This window comes from Mytilus galloprovincialis, chromosome 3, assembly GCF_965363235.1.
Source record: "Mytilus galloprovincialis chromosome 3, xbMytGall1.hap1.1, whole genome shotgun sequence".
Taxonomy (NCBI): Eukaryota; Metazoa; Mollusca; class Bivalvia; order Mytilida; family Mytilidae; genus Mytilus; species Mytilus galloprovincialis.
In genome coordinates this window covers 15679530-15704748 of record NC_134840.1, presented here as the reverse complement: position 1 = coordinate 15704748, position 25219 = coordinate 15679530, and the positions used below count along the sequence as shown (strand labels likewise).

General features: G+C 33.1%; 1 protein-coding gene across 1 annotated transcript in view; it reads left to right on the top strand.

The window, feature by feature from the left end:
* The first annotated feature begins 647 nt into the window (after positions 1 to 647).
* Positions 648 to 25219, top strand: part of LOC143066332 (fas apoptotic inhibitory molecule 1-like) — a 39916-nt gene continuing 15344 nt past the window's right edge. The window contains exons 1-2 of the mRNA XM_076239299.1: positions 648 to 861; positions 22447 to 22538. Of these exons, the coding sequence (XP_076095414.1) occupies positions 782 to 861; positions 22447 to 22538 (172 nt within the window). The 5' untranslated portion in view covers positions 648 to 781. The remainder of the gene's footprint in view (positions 862 to 22446; positions 22539 to 25219) is intronic.

Sequence of the window (25219 nt, the reverse complement as noted above, 5' to 3'; positions counted from 1 at the left end):
CAAAGTATTTGTTTTAAGTACATTTTATAACAGTAGCCTGTTTGATTGGCAAAAATATATCCAATGCCATGCAGTATCGTTTAATATTGCTTCTATACAATTTACCATTTTTAAGGTGTTTTTAGATTTAGGCTTTAAACCAAGCATCAGTCTATACAATAAACTGCATAGTTTTGATTCATTATTTAAAATTTTACACAAATATATAATCATTCTCATTTTCACCTTTATTTCAAGAGGAAATCTACCCAATTCTCCGTACACCATAAAATTAGGCGTAGTGTTTCTAGCTTTCAGCAATCTAGCTTCAGTAAATTGTTTACTTTATTGCCAATCATAAATAACTGAAATAACATTTTTTTTCGCTACGATAAATTGTTTGTTTTTCCTCTGAGTATAACACCCAATACGAGGCAATTAATGATCAATTAATTGAACTGTTCGCCTTACAGTATCAGTATTTCAAACTTTAATTGCGAGATTGGATGACATGTTAAAGGATTAATTCTGAAGACTGATGCATTACCCGAGAGGCCAGCTCGATATTATCGACTTATACCTTGTTTGGCTAATTCCTATTTTATTCAAAGCCATCGTATTAACCAATCATCAACACGTATATTTCATTTTACCTGTGTTTATTCAAAGTAATCAATTTGTTTTTATTAAAATTTTAGAACTCGAGAAACTTAAGTCTGTTGTGTCTGCCGATATCTTACTCCTACTGACAGCTTTAGAAATACAAGTTATTTTACCATAAATTGTCAGTGTTGGTGTCAAAATGTCTGTGATTCTAATGGCCGGCCGTAAGAGGATAGATATAAGTAAGCGTGACATGTCCAAAAAGAAGAAAGTTATAAGGTTAGTTGTTTTCACATTTATGTTTGATAGATTTTACTTCGAACCTGTAAGCGACCTCGAGGCCGATATAATCTTGACGAACGTATTTAGCATGCCTATCCAAACACACCGAAAGTAAGCTGTTGTCTTTTTAGTATTACCCAAGTTTTCAAGATGTCAAGTTAAATGATTAGAGTACTCATCCACTTTTAGGTTAGATGCGCTTAAAATCAAGTGTTACGTTCAATGTATCATGGCTTACTGTATTGTTTTAAGATTTAAAAGCTTAAACAAAATAAAAAATGTCATCAAAAAGCATACTTGTAAAGGTCATGAGCATTTATCAAAGATTTTATCATCTTGAATCAGAGGTTTGAATTCCTTTATTTAACATGACTAAAAATGTCATGAAGCAAAAGAAAATCTACAAGCGATAAGGAATTTCTTTCAAGAACAAGCAGTGTTCAAATGAAATTGAAATGTGAAAAGCAATAAAAACTGTTCAAATAGTTAACCAAAATCAAATCTCGAACGAAGACATGTGAAGCATAATTATTATTAAGAACACACAGAGTGTACAGACTTAAAAAACGAGACATGAATATGTTTACATGCACTTCAACAAATGGAACATTAAAGTCAGATTATCACATGCAGAACCCAAAGTCCGATACTACAATGACGGAAAATAAAGTATTAAACTACAATGACGGGGAAATAAAATACCAATCAATTATGACGGGAAATAAAGTACCAAACATAATGACGGTAAATGAAGCACAAAAACTATAATGGCGTGAGATAAAGTACCAAACTATAAAAATGTTAACTGAAGCTAAAAAAAAAACTACAATGGCGGGAAATAAAGAACCAAACTATAAAGATGTTAAATGGAGCTAAAAAACTACAATGGCGGGAAATAAAGAACCAAACTATAAAGATGTTCAATGAGGCTAAAAAACTACAATGGCGGGAAATAAAGTACCAAACTATAAAAATGTTTAATGGAGCTAAAAAAACTACAATGGCGGGAAATAAAGAACCAAACTATAAAGATGTTAAATGGAGCTAAAAAACTACAATGACGGGAAATAAAGAACCAAACTATAAAGATGTTCAATGAGGCTAAAAAACTACAATGGCGGGAAATAAAGTACCAAACTATAAAAATGTTTAATGGAGCTAAAAAACTACAATGGCGGGAAATAAAGAACCAAACTATAAAGATGTTAAATGAAGCTAAAAAACTACAATGGCGGGAAATAAAATACCAAACTATAAAGATGTTTAATGGAGCTAAAAAACTACAATGGCGGGAAATAAAGAACCAAACTATAAAGATGTTTAATGGAGCTAAAAAACTACAATGGCGGGAAATAAATAACCAAACTATATAAAGATGTTAAATGGAGCTAAAAAAAACTACAATGACGGTAAATAAAGAACCAAACTATAAAGATGTAAAATGAAGCTAAAAAAATACAATGACGGGAAAAAAAATACCAACTACAATTACGAAAAATAAGGTATCTGATGATGGAGATTTATTTCCCCGAGGGTATCACCAGCCCAGTAGTCAGCACTTTTTGTGCTGACACGAATTATCAATGATATGGTTATATTTAAAAATTAACTGTTTACAAAATTTTGAATTTTTGAAATACTAAGGCTTTTCTACATCAGGCATAGATTACCTTAGCTGGATTTGGCAAAACTTTTAGGAATTTTGGTCTTCAATGGTCTTCAACTTCGTACTTTATTTGGCCTTTTTTACTTTATTGGATTCAAGCGTCACTGATGAGTCTTTTGTAGACGAAAAGCGCGTCTGGCGTATATAAAAAAATTTAGTCCTGGTATCTATGATGAGTTTATTTACAACCACTGGGTCAATGCCACTGCTGGTGGAGATTTATTTCCCCGAGGGTATCACCAGCCCAGTAGTCAGCACTTTTTGTGCTGACATGAATTATCATTGATATGGTTATATTCATAAATTAACTGTTTACAAAATTTTGAATTTTTGAAATACTAAGGCTTTTCTACCTCAGGCATAGATTACCTTAGCTGGATTTGGCAAAACTTTTAGGAATTTTGGTCTTCAAAGGTCTTCAACTTCGTACTTTATTTGGTCTTTTTTACTTTTTTGGATTCGAGCGTCACTGATGAGTCTTTTGTAGACGAAACGCGCGTCTGGCGTATTTAAAAAAAATTAGTCCTGGTATCTATGATGAGTTTATTTAGACAGTTGTCTCATTGGCTTCTTATTTCAATACAAAACAATAATCACGTGAAAAAAGTACCAATAATGAAGCCAAATAAATTACCAAACAATAATGAAGCCAAATATATTACCAAGCAATAATGAAGCCAAATATATTACCAAGCAATGACGGGAAATAGATTACGGCAAGCAATAATGACTGGGAATAAAGCAACAAACTACAATGACGGTAAACAGAGTACCAAACAATCATGACGGCAAATTAAGAACCGCACTGGTCTACAATGAAGGGGAGTAAAGTAGCAAACATTCAGTATGGCCAATACAGCACCACATTTCAAAGACGGCAAATGTATTATCAAATGATAATGAATGGAAATAAAGAACCAAACAATAATGTCGTGAAAAAGTATCAAATAATAATGACGCCAAATAGATTTATAATTAAGGAAATCAACACAAAACACATAACCAATGTAACAACATCACAAAGACACAAAAACTAATGAAAAAACAATGAAAAAACAATGTTTAAAGCAAGATTAAAAGCTTCAAGTCAGATTCTCACTGAACTTTCCACTACACAAATCATCGTTGTGATAATTATATTTGATTGTTACAGTATCTGCGTCTTTCATTTTACTATTGACAAGATATCTCTGCCATAATAACTACAAGTCTACTCTGGTCCAACAAACATTTTTATCAATTTTGTCATTTTCCGGACTAGCTGTGAAAGTAATTATAGTCGATATGACCATAACTATGGAATCGTAAAGACGTTGATGCATTCTTAGCAGGAGATGCTTAGTTTGCCGGCGCGTGCGTACTCGCTCCGTATAGATTTTAAAACGATTACGATGTTTTTTCGTTATGATTTTCTGGTTACAAAATATATTGTACATGTTCTTACAATAATGTATGATATAAACATTTATCATTTTAAAACTACCTTTATCTATAACAACGTCTCGTTTTAGATCCATATTATAGTCCCCATTTTACTGACAATGAACCACAGTTTAATCATTGCAATGCGAAATTAATAACAATCATCTCGAGAACAAGACATTTTACTAATATGATAATACAAGTGCGCGAAAAAAGATAGAAAGTCGTTGAAGTTGTCAATATTTGTTGCAGGATATTTTTGGTTTTCCGGACTCTGAAATCGTTATTTTAAGAACTGCATGAGGAATCATGACAGCGATAAAATGCAGAGTTCGCGACTTCTGACAAGTTCTATACTGGTTCTGGTAAGATAGTATTGTTTATCATTATCATTTCTAAAATACTAAGTGCTGTTGTATTTCTCTTATAATTTTGTTTAAATAAGACTTATTTATTTTCATTTTTGTTAACTTGCTTATAAAGTGTTCTTTCTCCCACCCTACCGTCGTGGTAATGTCAATGCAATTTTATTATTTACTAAACGCAGATATTAACCTGTTCAATGCCATACATCAGTGTATCTGGTCAATGTATTCATGTGCTCCCCTCTTATTAATGAATAATAAATCATTGCCGTAGAACTTTGACAACACTTGGGAAATAAGACCATGTGATAAATGGTTAACTATATTATAATTGTTATACCCGAGACATAATACGTTGTTGTTTAAATCGTGTATTTGATTACAATTGGTATATATCATGGCATCTTTTTCTCATCACTAAATACATTGATTGATTGATTGGTGTTAAACACCACTTTCAGCACTGTTGGTTCTTTCGTGGCGGCTCGAGTTTATTGGTGAAAGAAACAGGAGTACACGAAGAGAACCACTGACTTTCTGTGGGACAACTAACAACCGTAGTCCATTAAGATTGGAAATAGGGTATATCAGAGAACCACTGACTTTCTGTGGGAAAACTAACAACCGTAGTCCATTAAGATTGGAAATAGGGTATATCAGAGACCCACTGACTTTCTGTGGGAAAACTAACAACCGTAGTCCATTAAGATTGGAAATGGGGTATATCAGAGAACCACTGACTTTCTGTGGGAAAACTAACAACCGTAGTCCATTAAGATTGGAAATAGGGTATATCAGAGACCCACTGACTTTCTGTGGGAAAACTAACAACCGTAGTCCATTAAGATTGGAAATAGGGTATATCAGAGACCCACTGACTTTCTGTGGGAAAACTAACAACCGTAGTCCATTAAGATTGGAATTAGGGTATATCAGAGAACCATTGACTTTCTGTGGGACAACTAACAACCGTAGTCCATTAAGATTGGAAATAGGGTATATCAGAGAACCACTGACTTTCTGTGGGAAAATTAACAACTGTAGTCCATTAAGATTGGAAATAGGGTATATCAGAGAACCACTGACTTTCTGTGGGAAAACTAACAACTGTAGTCCATTAAGATTGGAAATAGGGTATATCAGAGAACCCACTGACGTTCTGTGGGAAAACTAACAACTGTAGTCCATTAAGATTGGAAATAGGGTATATCAGAGAACCACTGACTTTCTGTGGGAAAACTAACAACTGTAGTCCATTAAGATTGGAAATAGGGTATATCAGAGAACCCACTGACTTTCTGTGGGAAAACTAACAACCGTAGTCCATTAAGATTGGAAATAAGGTATATCAGAGAACCACTGACTTTCTGTGGGAAAACTGACAACCGTAGTCCATTAAGATTGGAAAATGGGTCTATCATTACAATGACTTTCTGTGGGAAAACTAATACCGTAGTCCATTAAGATTGGAAATAGGGTATATCAGAGAACCACTGACTTTCTGTGGGAAAACTAACAACCGTAGTCCATTAAGATTGGAAATAGGGTATATCAGAGAACCACTGACTTTCTGTGGGAAAACTAACAACCCGGTAGTCCATTAAGATTGGAAATAGGGTATATCAGAGAACCACTGACTTTCTGTGGGAAAACTAACAACCGTAGTCCATTAAGATTGGAAATAGGGTATATCATTACAACGTATCATAAATAGAAAATATATGCATATATTCAAAAATAAAATAGCTTTTTCATTTATACTCAGTGTAATAGTAGCAAAAGATCGGTTTATCATAGTCTTATAATCAATATGAGGTTCGCCTTCTGGAATACCTGAGGTCACCTAGAATTTTGTGGATCGAATCAGTCAACGAAGTGGTTCATCTTGGTTTCACTTTCAATGTTGATATTGTTTTCCTCCTAATAACTGTACACGACTTATGTATGCGTAACCAATCTCTAGCTAAAGGGTTGAATTGACGATCACATGAATACGGCTTTAAAGAGGTCGAATTATTCACTTGCAAGTGAATAATTCAACAGCGATTTTTATTTGCTATTTTTATTTTTTTCAATATGAAACCAAATTGGTTGCTAATAACGAATTAATATATCATTATTTCACTTGTATTAATGATTGAACCAAACGAAATCATATTCTTTTTTTTTTCTTATCTCGTAGCTGGAGCTCATTTAAAAAAAAAGTCTAGTCAATTACAGTAATTATGATAATGAATAACATTCGGGACCATAAAACTCATTCGATACAAATATTTCACCAATCAAGACATTGAATTGAAATATTGAATTTTATGTAAATACACTTTTAATGATTATATAGTTTTCAAATCTTAAGCGTTAACTTTGTAACAGAACCATGCTAATGACTTTCTGCTGTTACAATATTTCAAGTGTACAGTTCGATTAAAAAGATAACATTGTGTTGATTGTCCTTCCTCACGTCTGTATCCCGGTCCAATAGTCTAGATGGTATAATGTCACGTAAACATGTCTTATAAGCAGAGTAACATCTGGAGCTGCTGAGATGTACACGACTTTTCATATTTGCTGATGGTTTTTATGGATTTCAATATTAAAATCTAGTAAAGTTCTTGTACCTCGGCCTACTTAGTATTCCATTAAATCTGCATTTATCTACGACAGACATCGCAATATCTTTTGTTGCATTGCTTCATGGGTTCATAGATCGCAAAAAGGTTTGATATTTGAGTTTGAACATTCTTCTCTTCTACTCACAAACTGTGAGTAGTCCAATCCAAAATTATTTAGGAATATGAAACCATCAATGATCATCTGAATTAATCGTATGATACTTAATTTTGAAATGTTGAATTGCACGAATGAGTATGTTCATACAATGTAAATGCTGATATATTCATTATTTTCTACTCGATTCGTTTGCAATAAATAAACACATGGCATATGTTTTTTCGCTGCTATTACGCAATTACTGCGGCTGAGATGTGTTTTGAAATAAACAATAAACAGCATGATCTCCCAACAGAATGAATAAACGGTGCTGTTATTATTTCGTTGGGTACGATGAACATTGAAAACTTAAAACTAAACCTTATAATCTTGAACTTAAGAATAATTAAATTTAGCACGGGGAAAATATTTTTACTGAAAATTCAGATACTAAAGTGATATAATCCAGAAGACATTAAAAAAAATGTATCCATTTAATAGCATTATTAATATGTGATTGTTAAAGAAAAAAAAATTAAAATTCACAACCAGTGGTCAGAGTGTCTCTGCGTGCACATCAGAGACACTCTGACCACTGGTTGTGCTTTTTAATTAACTCTATATTGACACTGTTTGAATTACTTACTGCAACAAAACAATATATGACAGAACGTTATTATTGAACACTGTGAGTTTATCCATACAAGGTTACTTAGCATGTCGATTTATCACAACATGTAAGAACATAACAACTACATTTTAAATATTACATATGTAAATAATTTCATGAAGTCAAATAAAAAGTTTGAATAAGAAGGTCTGTATATTCATTTGCTCTGTAATTGAATTTCAAAATAAACTGGTTATAAAATTCAGTTTCCATTAAACTATACGAGTGGATTTTTTTTTCAATCAAAGTTGGAAGGAACTGTAATAATTAGTTTTTTTGCAATAAAAGATTTAGAAAACTGTGGTGTGCCCACATACACCTTCAAATGTTCTTTTAGTCTTTGTTTTTTTTTTATAATCTATTTTCCTTCGGTTAATAGTTTTCCTTCGGTTCTATTAAAAACACTATTTACCAAAACCTATGGATGACAACAAATGCAGGGCGATAAGTATGCAGAGTAAACTCGAAATTTTAGAAAATACAAAATAGCGTCGTCTTAAATTGCTGATAACCAAATCAAATACAAGAGCTTTGCACAGAAGTAAAGACTTTATCACATGGACTGTCATAGTTATAAGACAAAGTAAACAACCAAATTTCTTTTCTATTTTAAAATTTATGAACATCTCAAACGTATCATTACTCTATCAGTACAGTTTGAAATACTAGTATTTATACTAAATATTATTATACTCTATCACGAAGAGCTTGTCAGATAGCATGTAGTACTTTTCATTCCTTACTCAATGCTAAGAAGGCATTTTATGGTATCTTTGTTGTTACGTGTTTTATGGTATCTTTGTTGCTACGTGTTTTATGGTATCTTTGTTGTTACGTGTTTTATGGTATCTTTGTTGTTACCTGTTTTATGGTATCTTTGTTGCTACGTGTTTTAAGGTAATAACTTTCTTTGTTGTTACGTGTTTTATGGTATCTTTGTTTTAGTTTTTTTAGTCTTTGCGTGGTTTTCTCTTTAGGTTTTGTGTCTTTGTGTTGTTTCTCATTTGATATGACAGTGCTTTGTGTTGTTTCCTCTTTGGTGTGTGTGTCTGCGTGTTGTTTTCTCATTAGTGTGTGTCTTTGCGTGGTTTTTTTATTGGTTATATGTTTTTGTGTCTCTGTGTTGTTTCTCATTGGTTGAATGTTTTATGTGTTTCCTTGTTGGTTTTTGTGTCTTTGTCTTTTATTTTTACTCATTGGTTTGTGTGTCTTTGTGTTCCTTACTTCTTGGTTTTTGTGTGTTTGTTATGTCTTCTCATTTGCTGTGTCTTTGTGAATTTTCTCTTTAACTATGTATTTTTGTGTATTTTCTTATTTGCTATGTGCCTTAGTGATTTTCTCATTGGCTGTGTCTTTGTGTATTTTCTCATTGCCTATAAGTGTATTTGTGTTGTTTTCGTATTGGTTTTGTGTCTTTGTGTATTTTCTCATTAGTTTCTCTGTCTTTGAGGGTTTTTTCTCTTTGGTTTTTGTGTCTTGGTTACGGACTTCTGAATATATCTCCTTACCAATCATTTGATGATCCCTGGAATAGTAATAAATCATTGATAAAAGCAAGTTTAATGCATATATAATATTATTGTACGGGTAAATTTAACTGCTTCTAGAATACTAGTGAAAATGTAGAGAATATTGCAAATCTTTCAACTTGATTAATGATTTTCGAGGAGAGCAAACAAGGCTAAATATTGATTTATTTATACAAAAAATATGCATAAACCTTAATATATGCACGCTTTGATGATTATCTGCAATAAAACAAGATCAATTATTTAAATGACAAAAAACTAAACCGAAGATACGTAGATTTGCTTTAATGAAAGTATTTGATAACGCAAAATGTGTAAATTTTACAGCTGGCAACTTTTATGTTTCTTTCGAGATCAGAACTATGCTACTACCTATACGCATTATTTGCACTTGCAATATATTGCAACACAGTAATGCATTGTATTCAACGTGATGGAAAAACGTATTTTTAAAACAAAAAGATGAATAATGAATCTTGATTTATTATCTACTTAGGGAGCTACCATTTGATTTTTATGGGGGGGTGGGGCTAGGATGGAAAATTTTGTCCTGCTTTTTTTTTTAGTTGTAATCTCTGTCCTGCCTTTTTTTTTTTACTCTATTCGGTCCTGCCTTATTTTTTACTAGTTATCCTGACTTTTTTTACACAAATTGTCATCCTGCCTTTTTTTTTACCAAGTTGCTCATTCTGCCTTTTTTTTTACTCAAAACTCCTGTCCTGCCTATTTTTTTCAAATTTTATCCTAGCCCCCGTCCCCCCCCCCTAAAAATCAAATGGTAGCTCCCTTAAGGAAACAGCTTCAGATGACACACTCTTATATTCTGAAATCAGTAAATTAAGTCTATAGATGCATGATTTTTTGTTGTTGTTATTTGCCTTTGAACTAGCTGTCAGTTACTTTCATATCTGTACTAAGTGTCATTTTGTTGTGGGGATGTATACGTACCCTGTCACGTCAATTCTGTGTTTTTGTTAGATGTAGTTCTATTTGTAGAAATGATGAGTTAAGCCTTTTTAAACTGATTTGTAAGTTATAGTTTCTCTCATGTTGCACTGTAACACCACTTTTCCAGGATAGGTAACATAAAAGGGTTTGGCGCCCGCTAACATGTGTATATGCGCCACTTTCTGTATGTGCATGTCTCAAATTAGGAGCCTGTAATTCAGTGTCTGTGCATCATATTTGTTTTTTCGTTCATTATTTTTAAACAAAAATTAGGCCGTCTCTTATGGAGAGTTGTCTCATTACCAATCAAACCACATCGTCTTATACTTATTTATATACAATGTAAAAAGACAAGACAATGTGTAATGACCAAAGTAAATTTGCAATCAATTCTAAAACAAACAAAATTATGTTACTGGTTTGATAAACCTTAAAACGTCTAATTGATATAATTTTTGAAAATAAAGGCGGGATATTTTAACAAGTAAATAGAAACACCCAGTGGCAAAGGTTTCAAGTACATCAGGACGAGAATAATTAGACAACCAGATTCGGTAAAATGGATGAACCGCGAACACATGACCGCGAAGAAGGTAGGGGACTTTTCATTCACACACGAAAACGATGGCCACATACGCATCCCGTAAAAGAGCATGGTACAATCCCCACACGATGCATCGGATTTAACGTCCTTATTCTTGACTAGGACATAGCCATGTTCATCCTACTGAGCGGACGGACAACCTCTAGAGATGTGAGAGAAATGACATAAGCCCATAATCCACCAGAAACCAAATGACAATGGTATGACAAACAACAGGTTACCGCACGGCCTTCAATACAATATCACTTCCGTATAGTAATGGCCATGCATTTTTCTGCGGGAGAGAAAACGGCCATATTGTTGTATCCCAATCATTCCTTGTTTTTGAAAATGATAGTCTGCTTTAATGATTCGTATTTTACATAAACTCACTTCTCCTTATTCAGCATGTGTTCAATAATTTAATTTTTGTATTCATATATTTTGCATACTTGAGAGCTTTTAAACCTAATCAATGTATGTGAAAAATATTATTAAAACACTCATTGATCCCCTGAAAATCAATTTTACTTCATTTCTTTTGTTTACTTTCACTTAAGTTCACTTAAACACCTTAAAATTGTTGAAGTAACAAATGATGTTATTAAGCAATTTATTCATTTAAATTGTATCTCATTGTATCAATTGTTTGCTTTCTTCTCTATAAATATTTAGTATGAAGTTGAGAATTTCAACATATTAATAACACATATACAACATGATAGTTCGGTCACGGGAAGCCGCGTGAAGGTTTGAATATATCCAATAATATATCGTACTTAATATATCATACTCAATATATCACCTGATTATGTGCTGAAGTCATTTTACATGGATGATCATGGATGTTGATGATTTTTTTTAAACTATCAACTTTATAAATGCAGTCAAAATTAACATGATCGCTTGAACCTTCATAATTGTTTTCCTTGGAATGAGTCGATCTAATTTATCGTTAACTCGATATTCTCATGATATAATAAACCTGATAAACAATCCGGAGCATGTAAACCAAGTCATCTATGATTGAATCAGCTGTTTATAAGGGAAAACACTAAAAGCCAGTTATTTCAAAGTAAGCCTCATTTATCCCTAAAAAAAACTTCCTATCGTTGAACATTTGTTAACTCTTTTACATTAGTTAATGCGTTCAATCGTTGACAGATAGATCAAGTTTTTCCAGAGAACCAAATTATGCAATCACAGCTGGTACCTTCATTGACATCCTGAAAACAAATACCACGAGAAAAGATCACAATATTATTCATTGAAATATTCTTTTCTTTGCGTCATAATTAAAATATTATTTGTCATTATAATCGATATTTTACCTAATTTTTATTTTTTAAACTATTGAGAAGCAGTTTTCTCCTCTCTCCATTATACGAAACCACAATGGTCATTGTATATTAAAAAGAGTCAATTTTTCAAAGTTCATTGGCAAATGCAACTATTCTTAAGAGACAAATGAAATAAAGTAAACATTACGAGACAGGTACTTGTATATTCTATAACATGTTCCCTACTTAAACATAATATAAATTAGTCGATATAACTAGTTTTCTCTTTGGATTGACATTGAATTATTGACTCTATACATCTCAAAATTACTCTTCATTTGATAGGACGATGATATCTATCTATAACCAAATATAAGTCGTATAAAAAGGCAATCAATAAATATTCATCGTATTGATCATTTCAACTTATAACCGATATATCTTTAGTTATATTGCATAAAGATTCTACTCTTTGAAGTATTTATCAATTGTCAGCTCAATTCTGAAATAGTTCAACTACAATAAGGTTATATCTACAATCGTTCGAATAGGTACACTAGTGTGAAGAGTACACTAGTGTTAACTACAATAGTGCGAATAAGTACAATAGTGTGAAAAGTACAATAATGTTAACTACAATAGTGCAAATAAGTACACTAGTGTGAAAAATACAATAGTGTGAAAAGTACAGTAGGGTTAACTAAAATAGTGTGAAAAGTACAGTAGGCCGGTTAACTACAATAGTGTGAAAAGTATAGTAGGGTTAACTACAATAGTGTGAATAAGTAAAATAGTGTAGAATAAAAAGTGCATTAGTGTTAAATACTATAGCGTAAATAGGTAAAATAGTGTGAAAAAGTTTTAGAAGTGTTAACTGCAATAGTACGAATAGGTACAACAGTGTCAAAAAGTATAGTAGTGTTAATCATTGTTAACTGCAATACTGTGAATAAGTACAGATTTATTAGCTACATGATAGTGTGAATAAGTACAATAGTCTGAATAAGTACAGATTTATTAGCTACATGATAGTGTGAATAAGTACAATAGTGTGAATAAGTACAGTGTTGTTAGCTACAATAGTATGAACACGTACAATAGTGTGATTAACTACAATAGAGATAATGGCACTCCACTTAGGTACAACAAAGGCGGTTATTGAATGAGGTATTATCATAGTGTGGAAAATTGCACCAATATTTCGTATTTGCATTGAAGACATTTAAGTATTTTGTTTTAATTTATAAGAATACATGTCTTGAAGTCATAGTAGAGTTATATATGTACTCAAGTTCTTCACAAAACTATTTGACTGCGATAGGAATAGTTGGAAACCAGTCTTTGAAATAATGTGATATTGAAGGATCTTTAAAAGTGAAATATCATATTTAAAGAAGATCCCACAGATTCAAGTTTGTTAAAATGAGAGAGATTTTATTTTACAAGTTTCAAAATGTAGGATTTTTTTCAATCATAACAGTAAAACAAATGTTTATGTCTACATGGCCAATATTTTATGAAACAAAACTGGTGCAATTTAATTTGTTTTTAATTTCCATATCTCTTATTATTCATAAGTTGATTACTTGTCTTATTTTTTTAATAAAATAGTTGTATGTCGCTGTTAAATTTCATGCAATAGTGAAATCAATATCTCTTACAGCACACAGTTTTCATATGAAAAAAGATTCGATTGAAATCTTGCTCTTTTGACAAATTCACACAGAATAAAATCAATTTCTTTTCATGGCAGTGTCTTTGAAATTATTTAACAAGTTAAAATCATTTACAATGAGAAGAATCTAGCCGGAATGTATTGAATATGATTATTACAAAAATCAATTTTTATTGGTGAAAGTGATTGTTCTAGTTTTTCCTTAATCTGTAGCTGATTAAATGAATTTTCATGAATATAATACGAGTGTTGAAATCGATTAAATGAAACGTACCTCGTTCTTCCATTAAGCAATGACCTTGCATGTGTCAACCGATATCCAATTTACAAAAATAATTTTATCTCTTACTGATACTAATAATGAATATGGAACAGACATGGAAATTCTCTGATTTAAATGGGGGAAGAATCTATTTTTTAAGACACCAGACCCTTTTGTTCAACATTCATTTTTTAAGACACTAGACCCTTTTGTTCAACATTCATTTTTTAAGACACTAGATGTTCAACATTCATTTGGTAGTGTTAAAATACGTGTAACAAAATCTCTAGCCGAATCTTTTTGCCAAGAATTCCACTCAAACCGGTACTAGGGGTTGTCTTGAAATTGCAGTGATGTGAAAGTGTTATCTTTGTTTCTCTCTCCGTGTTGAAGGCCTCACTGTGTTGAAGGCCTCGCTGTGTCGTAATTTTGTTTCTCTCTCCGTGTTGAAGGCCTCACTGTGTCGTATCTTTGTTTCTCTCTCCGTGTTGAAGGCCTCGCTGTGTCGTATCTATGTTTCTCTCTCCGTGTTGAAGGCCTCGCTGTGTCGTATCTTTGTTTCTCTCTCTGTGTTGAAGGCCTCGCTGTGTCGTATCTTTGTTTCTCTCTCCGTGTTGAAGGCCTCGCTGTGTCGTATCTTTGTTTCTCTCTACGTGTTGAAGGCCTCGCTGTGTCGTATCTTTGTTTCTCTCTCCGTGTTGAAGGCCTCGCTGTGTCGTATCTTTGTTTCTCTCTCCGTGTTGAAGGCCTCGCTGTGTCGTATCTTTGTTTCTCTCTCCGTGTTGAAGGCCTCGCTGTGTCGTATCTTTGTTTCTCTCTCCGTGTTGAAGGCCTCGCTGTGTCGTATCTTTGTTTCTCTCTCCGTGTTGAAGGCCTCACTGTGTCGTATCTTTGTTTCTCTCTCCGTGTTGAAGGCCTCACTGTGTCGTATCTTTGTTTCTCTCTCCGTGTTGAAGGCCTCGCTGTGTCGTATCTTTGTTTCTCTCTCCGTGTTGAAGGCCTCGCTGTGTCGTATCTTCGTTTCTCTTTCCGTGTTGAAGGCCTCGCTGTGTCGTATCTTTGTTTCTCTCTCCGTGTTGAAGGCCTCACTGTGTCGAGCAGCAATACAAATGGTGTTCCATTGCTTTTAGGTGTAGTTTGCTGTGAATGAACTGATTTTGATTCATTGATGGATACATGTATAGTCAAGTCATTTAATCAGAATTAATCATCATCCTCTGCCGAAATGAATCTCATATATTCCCAACTGCATGCTGTAAACAAAATTTTTGAAGGGTTTTGGAGCCACTGAAGGCCTAAGAAGCTATAGAACAAATGATGCAAAATCATGCTTTCTGTGTGTTCCGAAGACCCTTTCTTAATCTGAAAATGCAAGTTTTGTTTTAATAATTTTCGACAATATTTTGGTCTCAAAGCAAAATGTATAAATTCAGTGTAAGACTTAAGTTTCTAGGGACAACATCAAAAGACCAATGTGCACGATAAAGCAAAAATCGAATTCACATAGTTAAGTCTGTGGCTGCTGTTGTTTTTTTAAACTCATGATCAAGTTTATAACAAAATTACTAGATTACAAAAGGAATGCAACACTAACAGAATACAAAAGGGCAATCAATGAACAAAAGACAAATAAATAAGAAACATTGATCCCGAAAAATCAGGGCTACGTCTGAGGGAAAACAGAACTTGCTTCTTGCAAGGCACTCGCCGTGAACACAATTTGATGGAGACAAGCGTTTGGTTTTGAAATTTTCTGCATGAGGCATTTGCCTCAATGTCGTTACGGCCCTGTTAAAATAAAAGTGAGGTACGGTTTCCTGAGACAATATACCTCAAGTTAAATGAAACCAATTTTCAGACATTTCAAGTATATTTAAATAATATTTATACTTCTATTATTAAAAAAATTTGGAAGTGTTTCACGATTTTTTTGGGGAAAAAAGATGAATTTATAAAGAATCTGGTGCCATCTCATACACTTGATTAGACATGCTTAGTTATTTATTTTCAATACATTGCAAGTCATGTAATTTATTTTTCAAACTACCACAGAACAAACCATTTATTTTTGTGATAATCAAGGCTGAAGTATATAATTTTCAAAATCCTCCTGCCCCCCCCCCTCCAGAATATCAAATGGTCGTCCCCTTATACATGTATATCGCAAAAACTATTCTACGTGTCATTATGAGCCTTTGAAGACATGTGTTTACTGCCCGATGACTGCCTAAGAGGGGGCCCGCTCCAGTCACAGTTCAGTGATTTTCTATAAAAACAACACTGAAAATTTGTTCCCGAAAAGGGGGGCCGGGCCCCCTGCCCCCCCCCCCCCTAATTCCGCCTCTGATATTCATGCCCTTTAAACAGTTAAACTACAAATAAGACGAAGCTTCAATAAGTATTCAAGTTATACAATGCACAATACTAATTTAATTGTGTTTTATATTAGTTCTTTCCCTAGAACTACGCCCAACTCTTTGATGAGTTTATTTTTGTACGTAATAAGCAGAACTTTAATATATCAATGAATAAGATAATTGATCTTATCTAATAAAGCATATGTCAATTAGTTCATTTTCAATTACATACGAATGATTGGTTACAATTTTACTAAGACATTTCCTGATAATTCAGACAAAAAGTATCATATATCGTAGAATACAAGAAATAGGCTTAGCTTATTTATTATGAGCAACCTCTTATCTAATCACATCAACTTCATAGTCTTAGTGATGCGGTTTAATTCTCACAAAAGTTTATATAAAAGTAAGGTTGATCTGTTCAGTATGTTTTACTTATATAATAAACAAATACAAAGGAAAGAGAAAACAATAAATGCTACATATATTTTTGTGAACTCATACATAAATTGTGTTTTCTGTTCTCGTATGGCTTAGATGACAATTTATTGTGCCCTTTGCTCACCGTCATAAAAAAAAACTTAGATGGCAATACATTGTGTACTCTGCTCATTGCATATGACTTAGATGGCAATACATTGTGTACTCTGCTCATTGCATATGACTTAGATGACAATACATTGTGTACTCTGCTCATTGCGTATGACTTAGATGACAATACATTGTGTACTCTGCTCATTGCGTATGACTTAGATGACAATACATTGTGTACTCTGCTCATTGCGTATGACTTAGATGGCAATTAACTGTGTACTCTGCTCATTGCATATGACTTAGAGGGTAATAAATTGTGTACTCTGCTTATTGCATATGACTTAGATGGCAATACATTGTGTACTCTGCTCATTGCATATGACTTAGATGGCAATTAACTGTGTACTCTGCTCATTGCATATGACTTAGATGGCAATTAACTGTGTACTCTGCTCATTGCATATGACTTAGATGGCAATACATTGTGTACTCTTCTCATTGCATATGACTTAGATGGCAATTAACTGTGTACTCTGCTCATTGCATATGACTTAGATGGCAATTAACTATGTACTCTGCTCATTGCATATGACTTAGATGGCAATTAACTGTGTACTCTGCTCATTGCATATGACTTAGATGGCAATAAATTGTGTACTCTGCTCATTGCATATGACTAAGTTGGCAATTAATTGTGTACTCTGCTCATTGCATATGACAAAGATGGCAACTAATTGTGTAATCTGCCCATCCGCATATGACTTAGATGGCAATTAATTGTGTACTCTGTTCATTGCATATGACTAAGATGGCAATTAATTGTGCACTCTGCCCCTCAGCATATGACTTAGATGGCAATTTATTGTGTACTCTAATGAGCACGTTTTGGCTTTCTCAATCCAATGCTCCAACTATAGAGGAAAGGTATCAAATAAACATTGGTATTTGACTTATACAAATGAATTTTCAACTTGCCTTTTCTTATATCAATTAAGAATCTTGTGTGTTATTTACACTTCTGTCAATTTGTCAGGTCAGTTTTGAAAAAAAAGATACATAAAATAGAGAATGTAAATGGGGAATGTGTTAAAGAGACAACAACCCGACCAAAGAGTAAAAACAGAAGAAGGCCACCAATGGGTCTTCAACACAGCAAGAAAGTCCCGCACCCGGCAGGGGACTTCAGCTGGATGTATGAATATCGTATTCAACATTTTAAAACGATTTTAAAATCTCTTTGAAGACGTATTGCTGCTTTTCAATAGTCCGTGAAATTTAGAACAGCTAATTAATCACTTGAAGGCTGTTTTATCATGCATTTAATCTTGTAAAGGGAGAAAAAATAATGTCAATCAATACATCCAGGAAATAATAAAACCGATATTAATGAGTAATTGACAGCAAGGATTTGTGTGTATATGCAGTGTTAGCTGTTCCCACACCGGATACCAGTCACATCAAAGAAATGTCGGACGTGTAACACGCAGTTATACATGGTGTGGTTATAATCCTCAAACTTCGCACTCTGTCGAATATGTCAGGGTCAAAAATTACCTTTTAATTATAAAAAAAAATTCTGTTTGATCTCTGATTGTACATTATTATTTCAGCTCCTGATCATCTGAATTCTATTATCCTTCTACAATGAAACAAGATATAAACCGATTTTATTATTAACATCTAGAAATCAATTAATTATATATTTTAAATGGATTTTGTACTGTTTCATGACGGAAAATATACTGTAGTGTTGCTGCACATTGCGTATTGAATTTCGTTTTAACAGTGAATATGCTTTTTGTTGGTAATGAAATAACACGGAATATCAATGAAAACAAATTGCCGTTTACGTGTAGAATTATCTTATCGTAGATACCAGAATTAAAACGTTTAATGCGAATACCTTAACATAGGTTGTAGCCATAACAATTTTTTTTTTATATATTAACACCCAGTCTTTGATAGAGCCATGCAAAATGCTTACAAGTGGGTCCGGTCCACATGACATGTCAACCAAATGAAATGAAATTTTGCACACATGTTATGATAGTCAAGAGAAAAAAAATCTAACTTTAAAATTTTATTTTAAGCTATTTTTAGATTTAACAGCGCCATCTACTGGAAATGCCTCAATTTCCAAAAGAATCTCCAAAAATATCACATTTGTTTTACTCTAAATATGCTAGATAAGGTTTTGTTTAACTAGTAATTGAATCATTTTTTATAACAAGCATCATTCGTCCTTCAAAACTTGACAAAATGTTAAAGCTTGAGTATAGCTAAATTTTGGGGCTAACCGGTCTTAAAAGGCCATTTAGGCAAATTTTGGATACTTGGTAAAAAGATCATCAAAAGGACATAAAATCTCTTAAAGTACTATGATCTTTTAAATGTTTTAAATATTTCTCGAGGTTTACATGTGTACTACAAGTTTTGTGAATTTTGAGCTGGGGTCTTTTACACCGTAACCATGGCAACGGAATAAAAATGGGTTATTTTCACATATTTTGCACAATAATCTGTGTAATTAATCATGAACACTTACATGTATTTATCATTTCACACTATCTTATGATATTTGGCATGAAGGTGTATTACAATAAGACTGTATATCTCATAAAATGAAAACTGCCAATTGACCTTAATTTTTGACCTCAAGGTCAAAATACTTGATTTTTTGGTGATTTTGTTTTACTGGAGCACACATTTTTCTCTTACTTGAAGAATTTCTTCTTAATAATTGACACACAATGTCATCCCCTCAATATGATTTGTTGTGTACCATGGATAATGACTTGATATTTGACCTTCAAGGTCAAATAAAAGGTCATGGTCAAATATGTAATTCTATATGCCTAAAACAAAACATTCGTTTCTTGCCATGTCAATATGAAAGAGAAGTGTACCGACTGCTTATGAGACAACTATCCACCACAGTTAAAATGGAGTGGTAGTAAGCAATTTATATGCCACAGAACTGGCAAGACCATTTCAGTACAGCTAAGGGTTTTCCCTGGGGTCATGTCCCGCTCCTTCGTGTAATGACGTTGTTATTTAGATTTATTTTTTTAAAATAATCAGAACCCCATCCCTTATTCATATTTAATCTTAATTGCCTCTTTAGTTCATCATGGGGGTCTTGCCCTGCCCGTACAAACAATTGATGGTTAAATAGCTTGACATATGTTTATATTGCTACATGTACCTTTATAAAAACATATTTTCAATCAGACCTTTGAGTACACCAATGATGTTTTTGCTGGAGTTGGGGCCCCTTATAAACACTGTTCAGATACCCACCCTTAAACTATATATAGTACTTAAATGAATATATCATGACTAGACCAATTAAGTGTACCATATATTTTGTTCCCATATATTTTGTTCCTCCTGTCCTCACCCCTCGATTCATAATTTTTTTAATTTATTGGAAACAGTGCATATTTCCACTCGCGCACCATATATATTCTTATTTGCAATTGCATTTTTTTTTCTGACAAGAGTGACTTGTACAGGGGAGACATTAGTTTTGATTCACTAAAACAGTTCTAACGAGTTGTAGTTAAATTAAAAAGAAAATCGTAGAATTTTGGCTTAATGCAGAAACTTGAAATACTGCTAATTCAGAACTTAATGTGCATGTGTAATAATAATATTAGTATTATTGAGTATTCATGGTGACCCTCAAAAATGTGAGATTTATCAAAGCAAATTTAAATCATGCTGTAACAGAATATTGTACAAAAATGAAAAAAACTCGGCATCACATTACAGCCTGGGATATATAAATGCAGTTCGTTCGCCTGTCTGTCCGAGCATCTGTTTTTATTGTAAAGTATCTAGTATAATTTATCGTTATCTGATTTTGAAAAAAAATATGCCATTGATTTCTAAAGATAACCGGTCAAGACTGAATATGAGCCCAGTTCAAACATTTAGTAGGTGGTGGACATTGAACATCTGTTGTGTTATTCATATTGCAATTATTTTTGAATTTATAGAAGGTCTCTTTAGTCAATTTGTTTGATTTCCCAAATATATACTTACAAAGCCATGAACATTTGACAAATAAAGGCTGTGTTTTGAAAGGTCCAAGAAAGTTGTAAAATTTCTTGAAAAAATGAAAAAGAACTTAATAATAAATATTATTATATCACATCTTCTGACTTTTTTGGAGGATCTTATAATGGTATGATGTCGTCGTCATCTGTGTCTTCGTCGTCGTCTGTGTGTATTGATTTTTGGGATGATGGTCCCAACCGTTCAGGACTAAGGGGCCACAAAGAGGGCCAAAAACAAGCATTTTTCTAGTTTCAGGATAATAACTAGTGTATAAGTAGTATTCTGTCTTTCTTTTGCTCTGAAATTGTACCACAATGTTTAATACCACAAGTAGAAGGTTGAGATTTATTAAGGGGTTATGGGGATAACAGATTAGAAATTAAGGGCAAAAAAAGGGCCAAAAACCAGCATTTTTCTAGTTTCAAGACAATAACTTGGGTGTTAGTGTATGGATCTCTCTGACATTGTACCATATAACATAGGGAAGGCTGGGATTGATTTTGGGGTTAATAATCCAAAACATGGAAGAAGTACTACAAGACTCCGTACTACAAAGGAGAGGCTGGGATTGTGTTTTGGGGTTATTGCACCAAGGGTGTTTCAAAAAGGTAAAGGGAGATTTTCCCCCCCAATTCATTAAAGGGATTCATATTTTTTTTTCAAAATTTTTCAAATTTCGAATTCAATTGCACAGTATTGCGCAATACAATTGTAAGATCTTTGACCACATTTATTTTGTGCCAGAAACCTGTATTATGTCAAAATTTTGATCTCAGTCCAAATACAGACAGTACCAAGCTTGAGTATTGTGTACAAATTTGCGCCAACTGTTCAATGTTCGACCTCTGCGGTCGTATCAGGCTTCGCTCAGCAAAAGCATTTTATTTTAGCAAGGTGGAAAAAAACTGAAAAAGACCTCGTTATGAGGCTGTAATAAAAATGTAATTCTGACATAAAAAATATATAAAGTATTTTCTAAAGTTTGCTTCAGACATTATCTCTTAACCATAAAAAAGCTTAAGCATGTCGTGAGATGAGAGAATATATTTTTAAGGAAAATAATATTTAGAAATGAATTTGTAAGCACCTTAAGTTAGAAGAACTGAGTTTCCTTAAGACTAAAACTAGTAACTTAAATGTGACAAAGATTCGGAATATTATTTTAATAAAATTAACATTACATTGTATTACAAACATGTTCTGTCATTGCTTTCAAAATTGTTTTCCAACTAATCCAATGAAAGTGTGCAAAAAACACGACGTTATGCTCACTAAAAATTTTATAATATAAATTAAAAACATTGGTTTCCTGTTTGAATGGTTTACACTAGTCATTTTAGGGACCCTTTTTTTGCTTGCTGTTCAGTATGAGCCAAGGCTCCGTGTTGAATACCGTACATTGACCTATAATGGTTTACTTTTACAAATTGTGACTTGGATGGAGAGTTGTCTCATTGGCAATCATACCACAGCTTCTTATATCTATGTTAAGTATCAGTGTTGTTTTTTAATTGTAGAAAAGCTGGATATATAGGATCAGACGGTGTTGCCAAAATTACGACAGGATGGGAACTTGAAGTGGATGGAAAAAATGTCAAAATATCATTTTGTAAGTAACTCTTAAAATTAAAGCAATGCCAATTCATAAGGTAAAGTTAAAGGGTTAATTTAACATGTACTACGAGCAAATTTAGGTAGATTCAGTAAATGCACGACCTGTCAATAAAAGGTATAATGCAATTTGAATACAAAATATAAACGAGTATTGTCAATAAGGAACTAGATCAACAGTTTACTAATTAATATTTTGCAAAGATAAAAGTAAAACTTTCGCAGTCACTGAAAGCAAGTTTCAGTACTTTATCGCTTGCTGAAAAAAAATCATGCTTGTAGTTACTGAAAGCAAGCTCAATGAAATCCATCTATTGGTGGGGAAATCATGCTCACAATTACCGAAAACAAGCTAAATGAACGGCATCGGTTTAAGTCAGAATTATGCTCGCACTTACTGATCCTTACTGAAAGCAAGCTCAATGTACTTCTTTGATTTTGAAATGATACTCGCAGTTATTGTAACCAAGATTAATGCACATCAATGTGAAGTATAAATCATGCTCGCGGTCACTGAAAGCAAGCTCCATGTACTTCTTCTGTTGGTGTAGAAATCGCAGTTACTGATAGAATTAATATCAGAGTACTTGAGGTAAAAATCATGATAACAGTTCATTAAAAGCAAACTCCCAGTACTTCATCTGTTTATGTTAAAACTTATGCACGCAGTTAATACTGAAAGCAAAGTGTATAAAATCTCATGAATTGGTGGAGAAATCATGCTTGAAATTAACAAATGTATTTCGTCTATTATGTGGGTGCTGTTTATTATGTCATCGTATTAAACAATGTGTTATATTACGGATTACAAATGTGTCGAGGTTTGTGATTGGATAACAACACAGAGATGTCAGTATATATTACGGATTACAAATGTGTCGAGGTTTGTGATTGGATAACAACACAGAGATGTCAGTATATATTCAGGAAACTGCCGGGGTATATACGACCGACCGTGCAAGGGCTGTATAGCCAGTCAAGGTCGTTAAAAACTTCCATTTGTTGTATATACGACGTTTTTATCCCCAATTGGAACCTCAAAAACGTCATCATAACACCGGTTACTATGTGACGTAGTCAAAAGCTATCAGACTGTCAGAGGCTCACAGAGGGAAAATATGACGTGCTTCAGTCAATAATACATTTTTGATACAAAATCACGCATTTTACACTTTTAATACTTAAATTTAATGTTAAAAGTGTTATTATAAATTATTACATACACGATAAAATTATGTTCACAGCAAATTAGAAAATCCTTCACGTATGCCGAACATATCAGGTTGGGTTTTTCAATATAATATATGTGTTGTCAACAAATATCTGCACTGGAAAATAACATTATGTCAGGGGTAATCCGTAATATATGTGTAATTCAGGTCTCAGAAAGGGTATATACTGTGACATTCCCGGCTTAGGGCTTATATCCCCTTCGCTTTCGGCTCAGGGGATATAAACTCTAAGCCGGGAATGTCACAGTATATACCCTGTCTGAGACCTGAATAACATATAATATCAGGGGCGGATCCAGCCATTTGAAAAGGGGGGTCCCAACCCAGAGTAAAGGGGGAGTTCCAACTATATATTCCTATTCAAATGCATTGATCGGCCACAAAAGGGGGGTTCAAACCCCCGGACCCCCCCCCCCCCCCTTCTGGATCCGTCAATGGTGATATGTATGTATAAATATATATCTGAAGTGTGTAAAGTTTTATATACAAACAGTTGTTAAAAATATAAATTTTATATAAAAGAAAATGTGTGTAGTGTGTATGCTTTAAATGCACTTTGTGTTTATTCCAGTAACGCTAGTTATTAGCCATGCCCTGCTTGTGCAAGTAAATTAACTCCTTCAATTGACATTTGCATAACTCTACTCAGTCTTGAAATAACCACAATGTCATGACATAATATATCTTATGTTGAAATTTGTATTATAAAAATGAAAAATAACTTTTAATATCAATGCATAGATGTTATCACTTGTTTTAAGTGTGGGTTGGTTCCATTTAAGTGCATAAATCAATAGGGAAGTATGATTGTTATTGAGAAAGACAAAAGGGAAATGCATTATAAAATATTCTTTAGCATACTTGCTGTTTCCGCTAGTCATTTTGATGAGAATTTAATCACCGTTAAAGCTATATCTAAAAACATTTGAAAGCAGTAATAAAATTTTAAAGACTTTTTAAAAAATAGGAATAAATGACACAGGAGAATGCATTTGTTAAGTAAAACACAATTACTTTTTATAGACTAGAATTTACCAATGAATCAATAAATATTCTGTATCCAAATAATGCAACGTCATCATACCATTCTTATAAGCAATAAAACGATACGGAATATTTTCATATTTTTTGTTTGTTTTCAAAGTTCTTATTCCAAACCAAACTAATTTGAATAAAACCACTTTCTCTATATAAAAAAAATAAGAAAAAACCTTAAAGTTACCGTTTTAGACAGTAATTTGTAATGGCATGATTACTGTGATTGCTTAACATGATCCCTGCTCAGTTACAGAGATTTGTAAAAGGACTGTATAGAGGGAGTCGAAGGGGTCCTGGTCCCAAAATTATGGACTTAAAAGCATGAAATCCCGAGGTCCCGATTTAAAAAAAAACTTAAATCCCGACATTCCGAAATTCGAAAAAAGACTTCCCGGATCCTGAAATGATC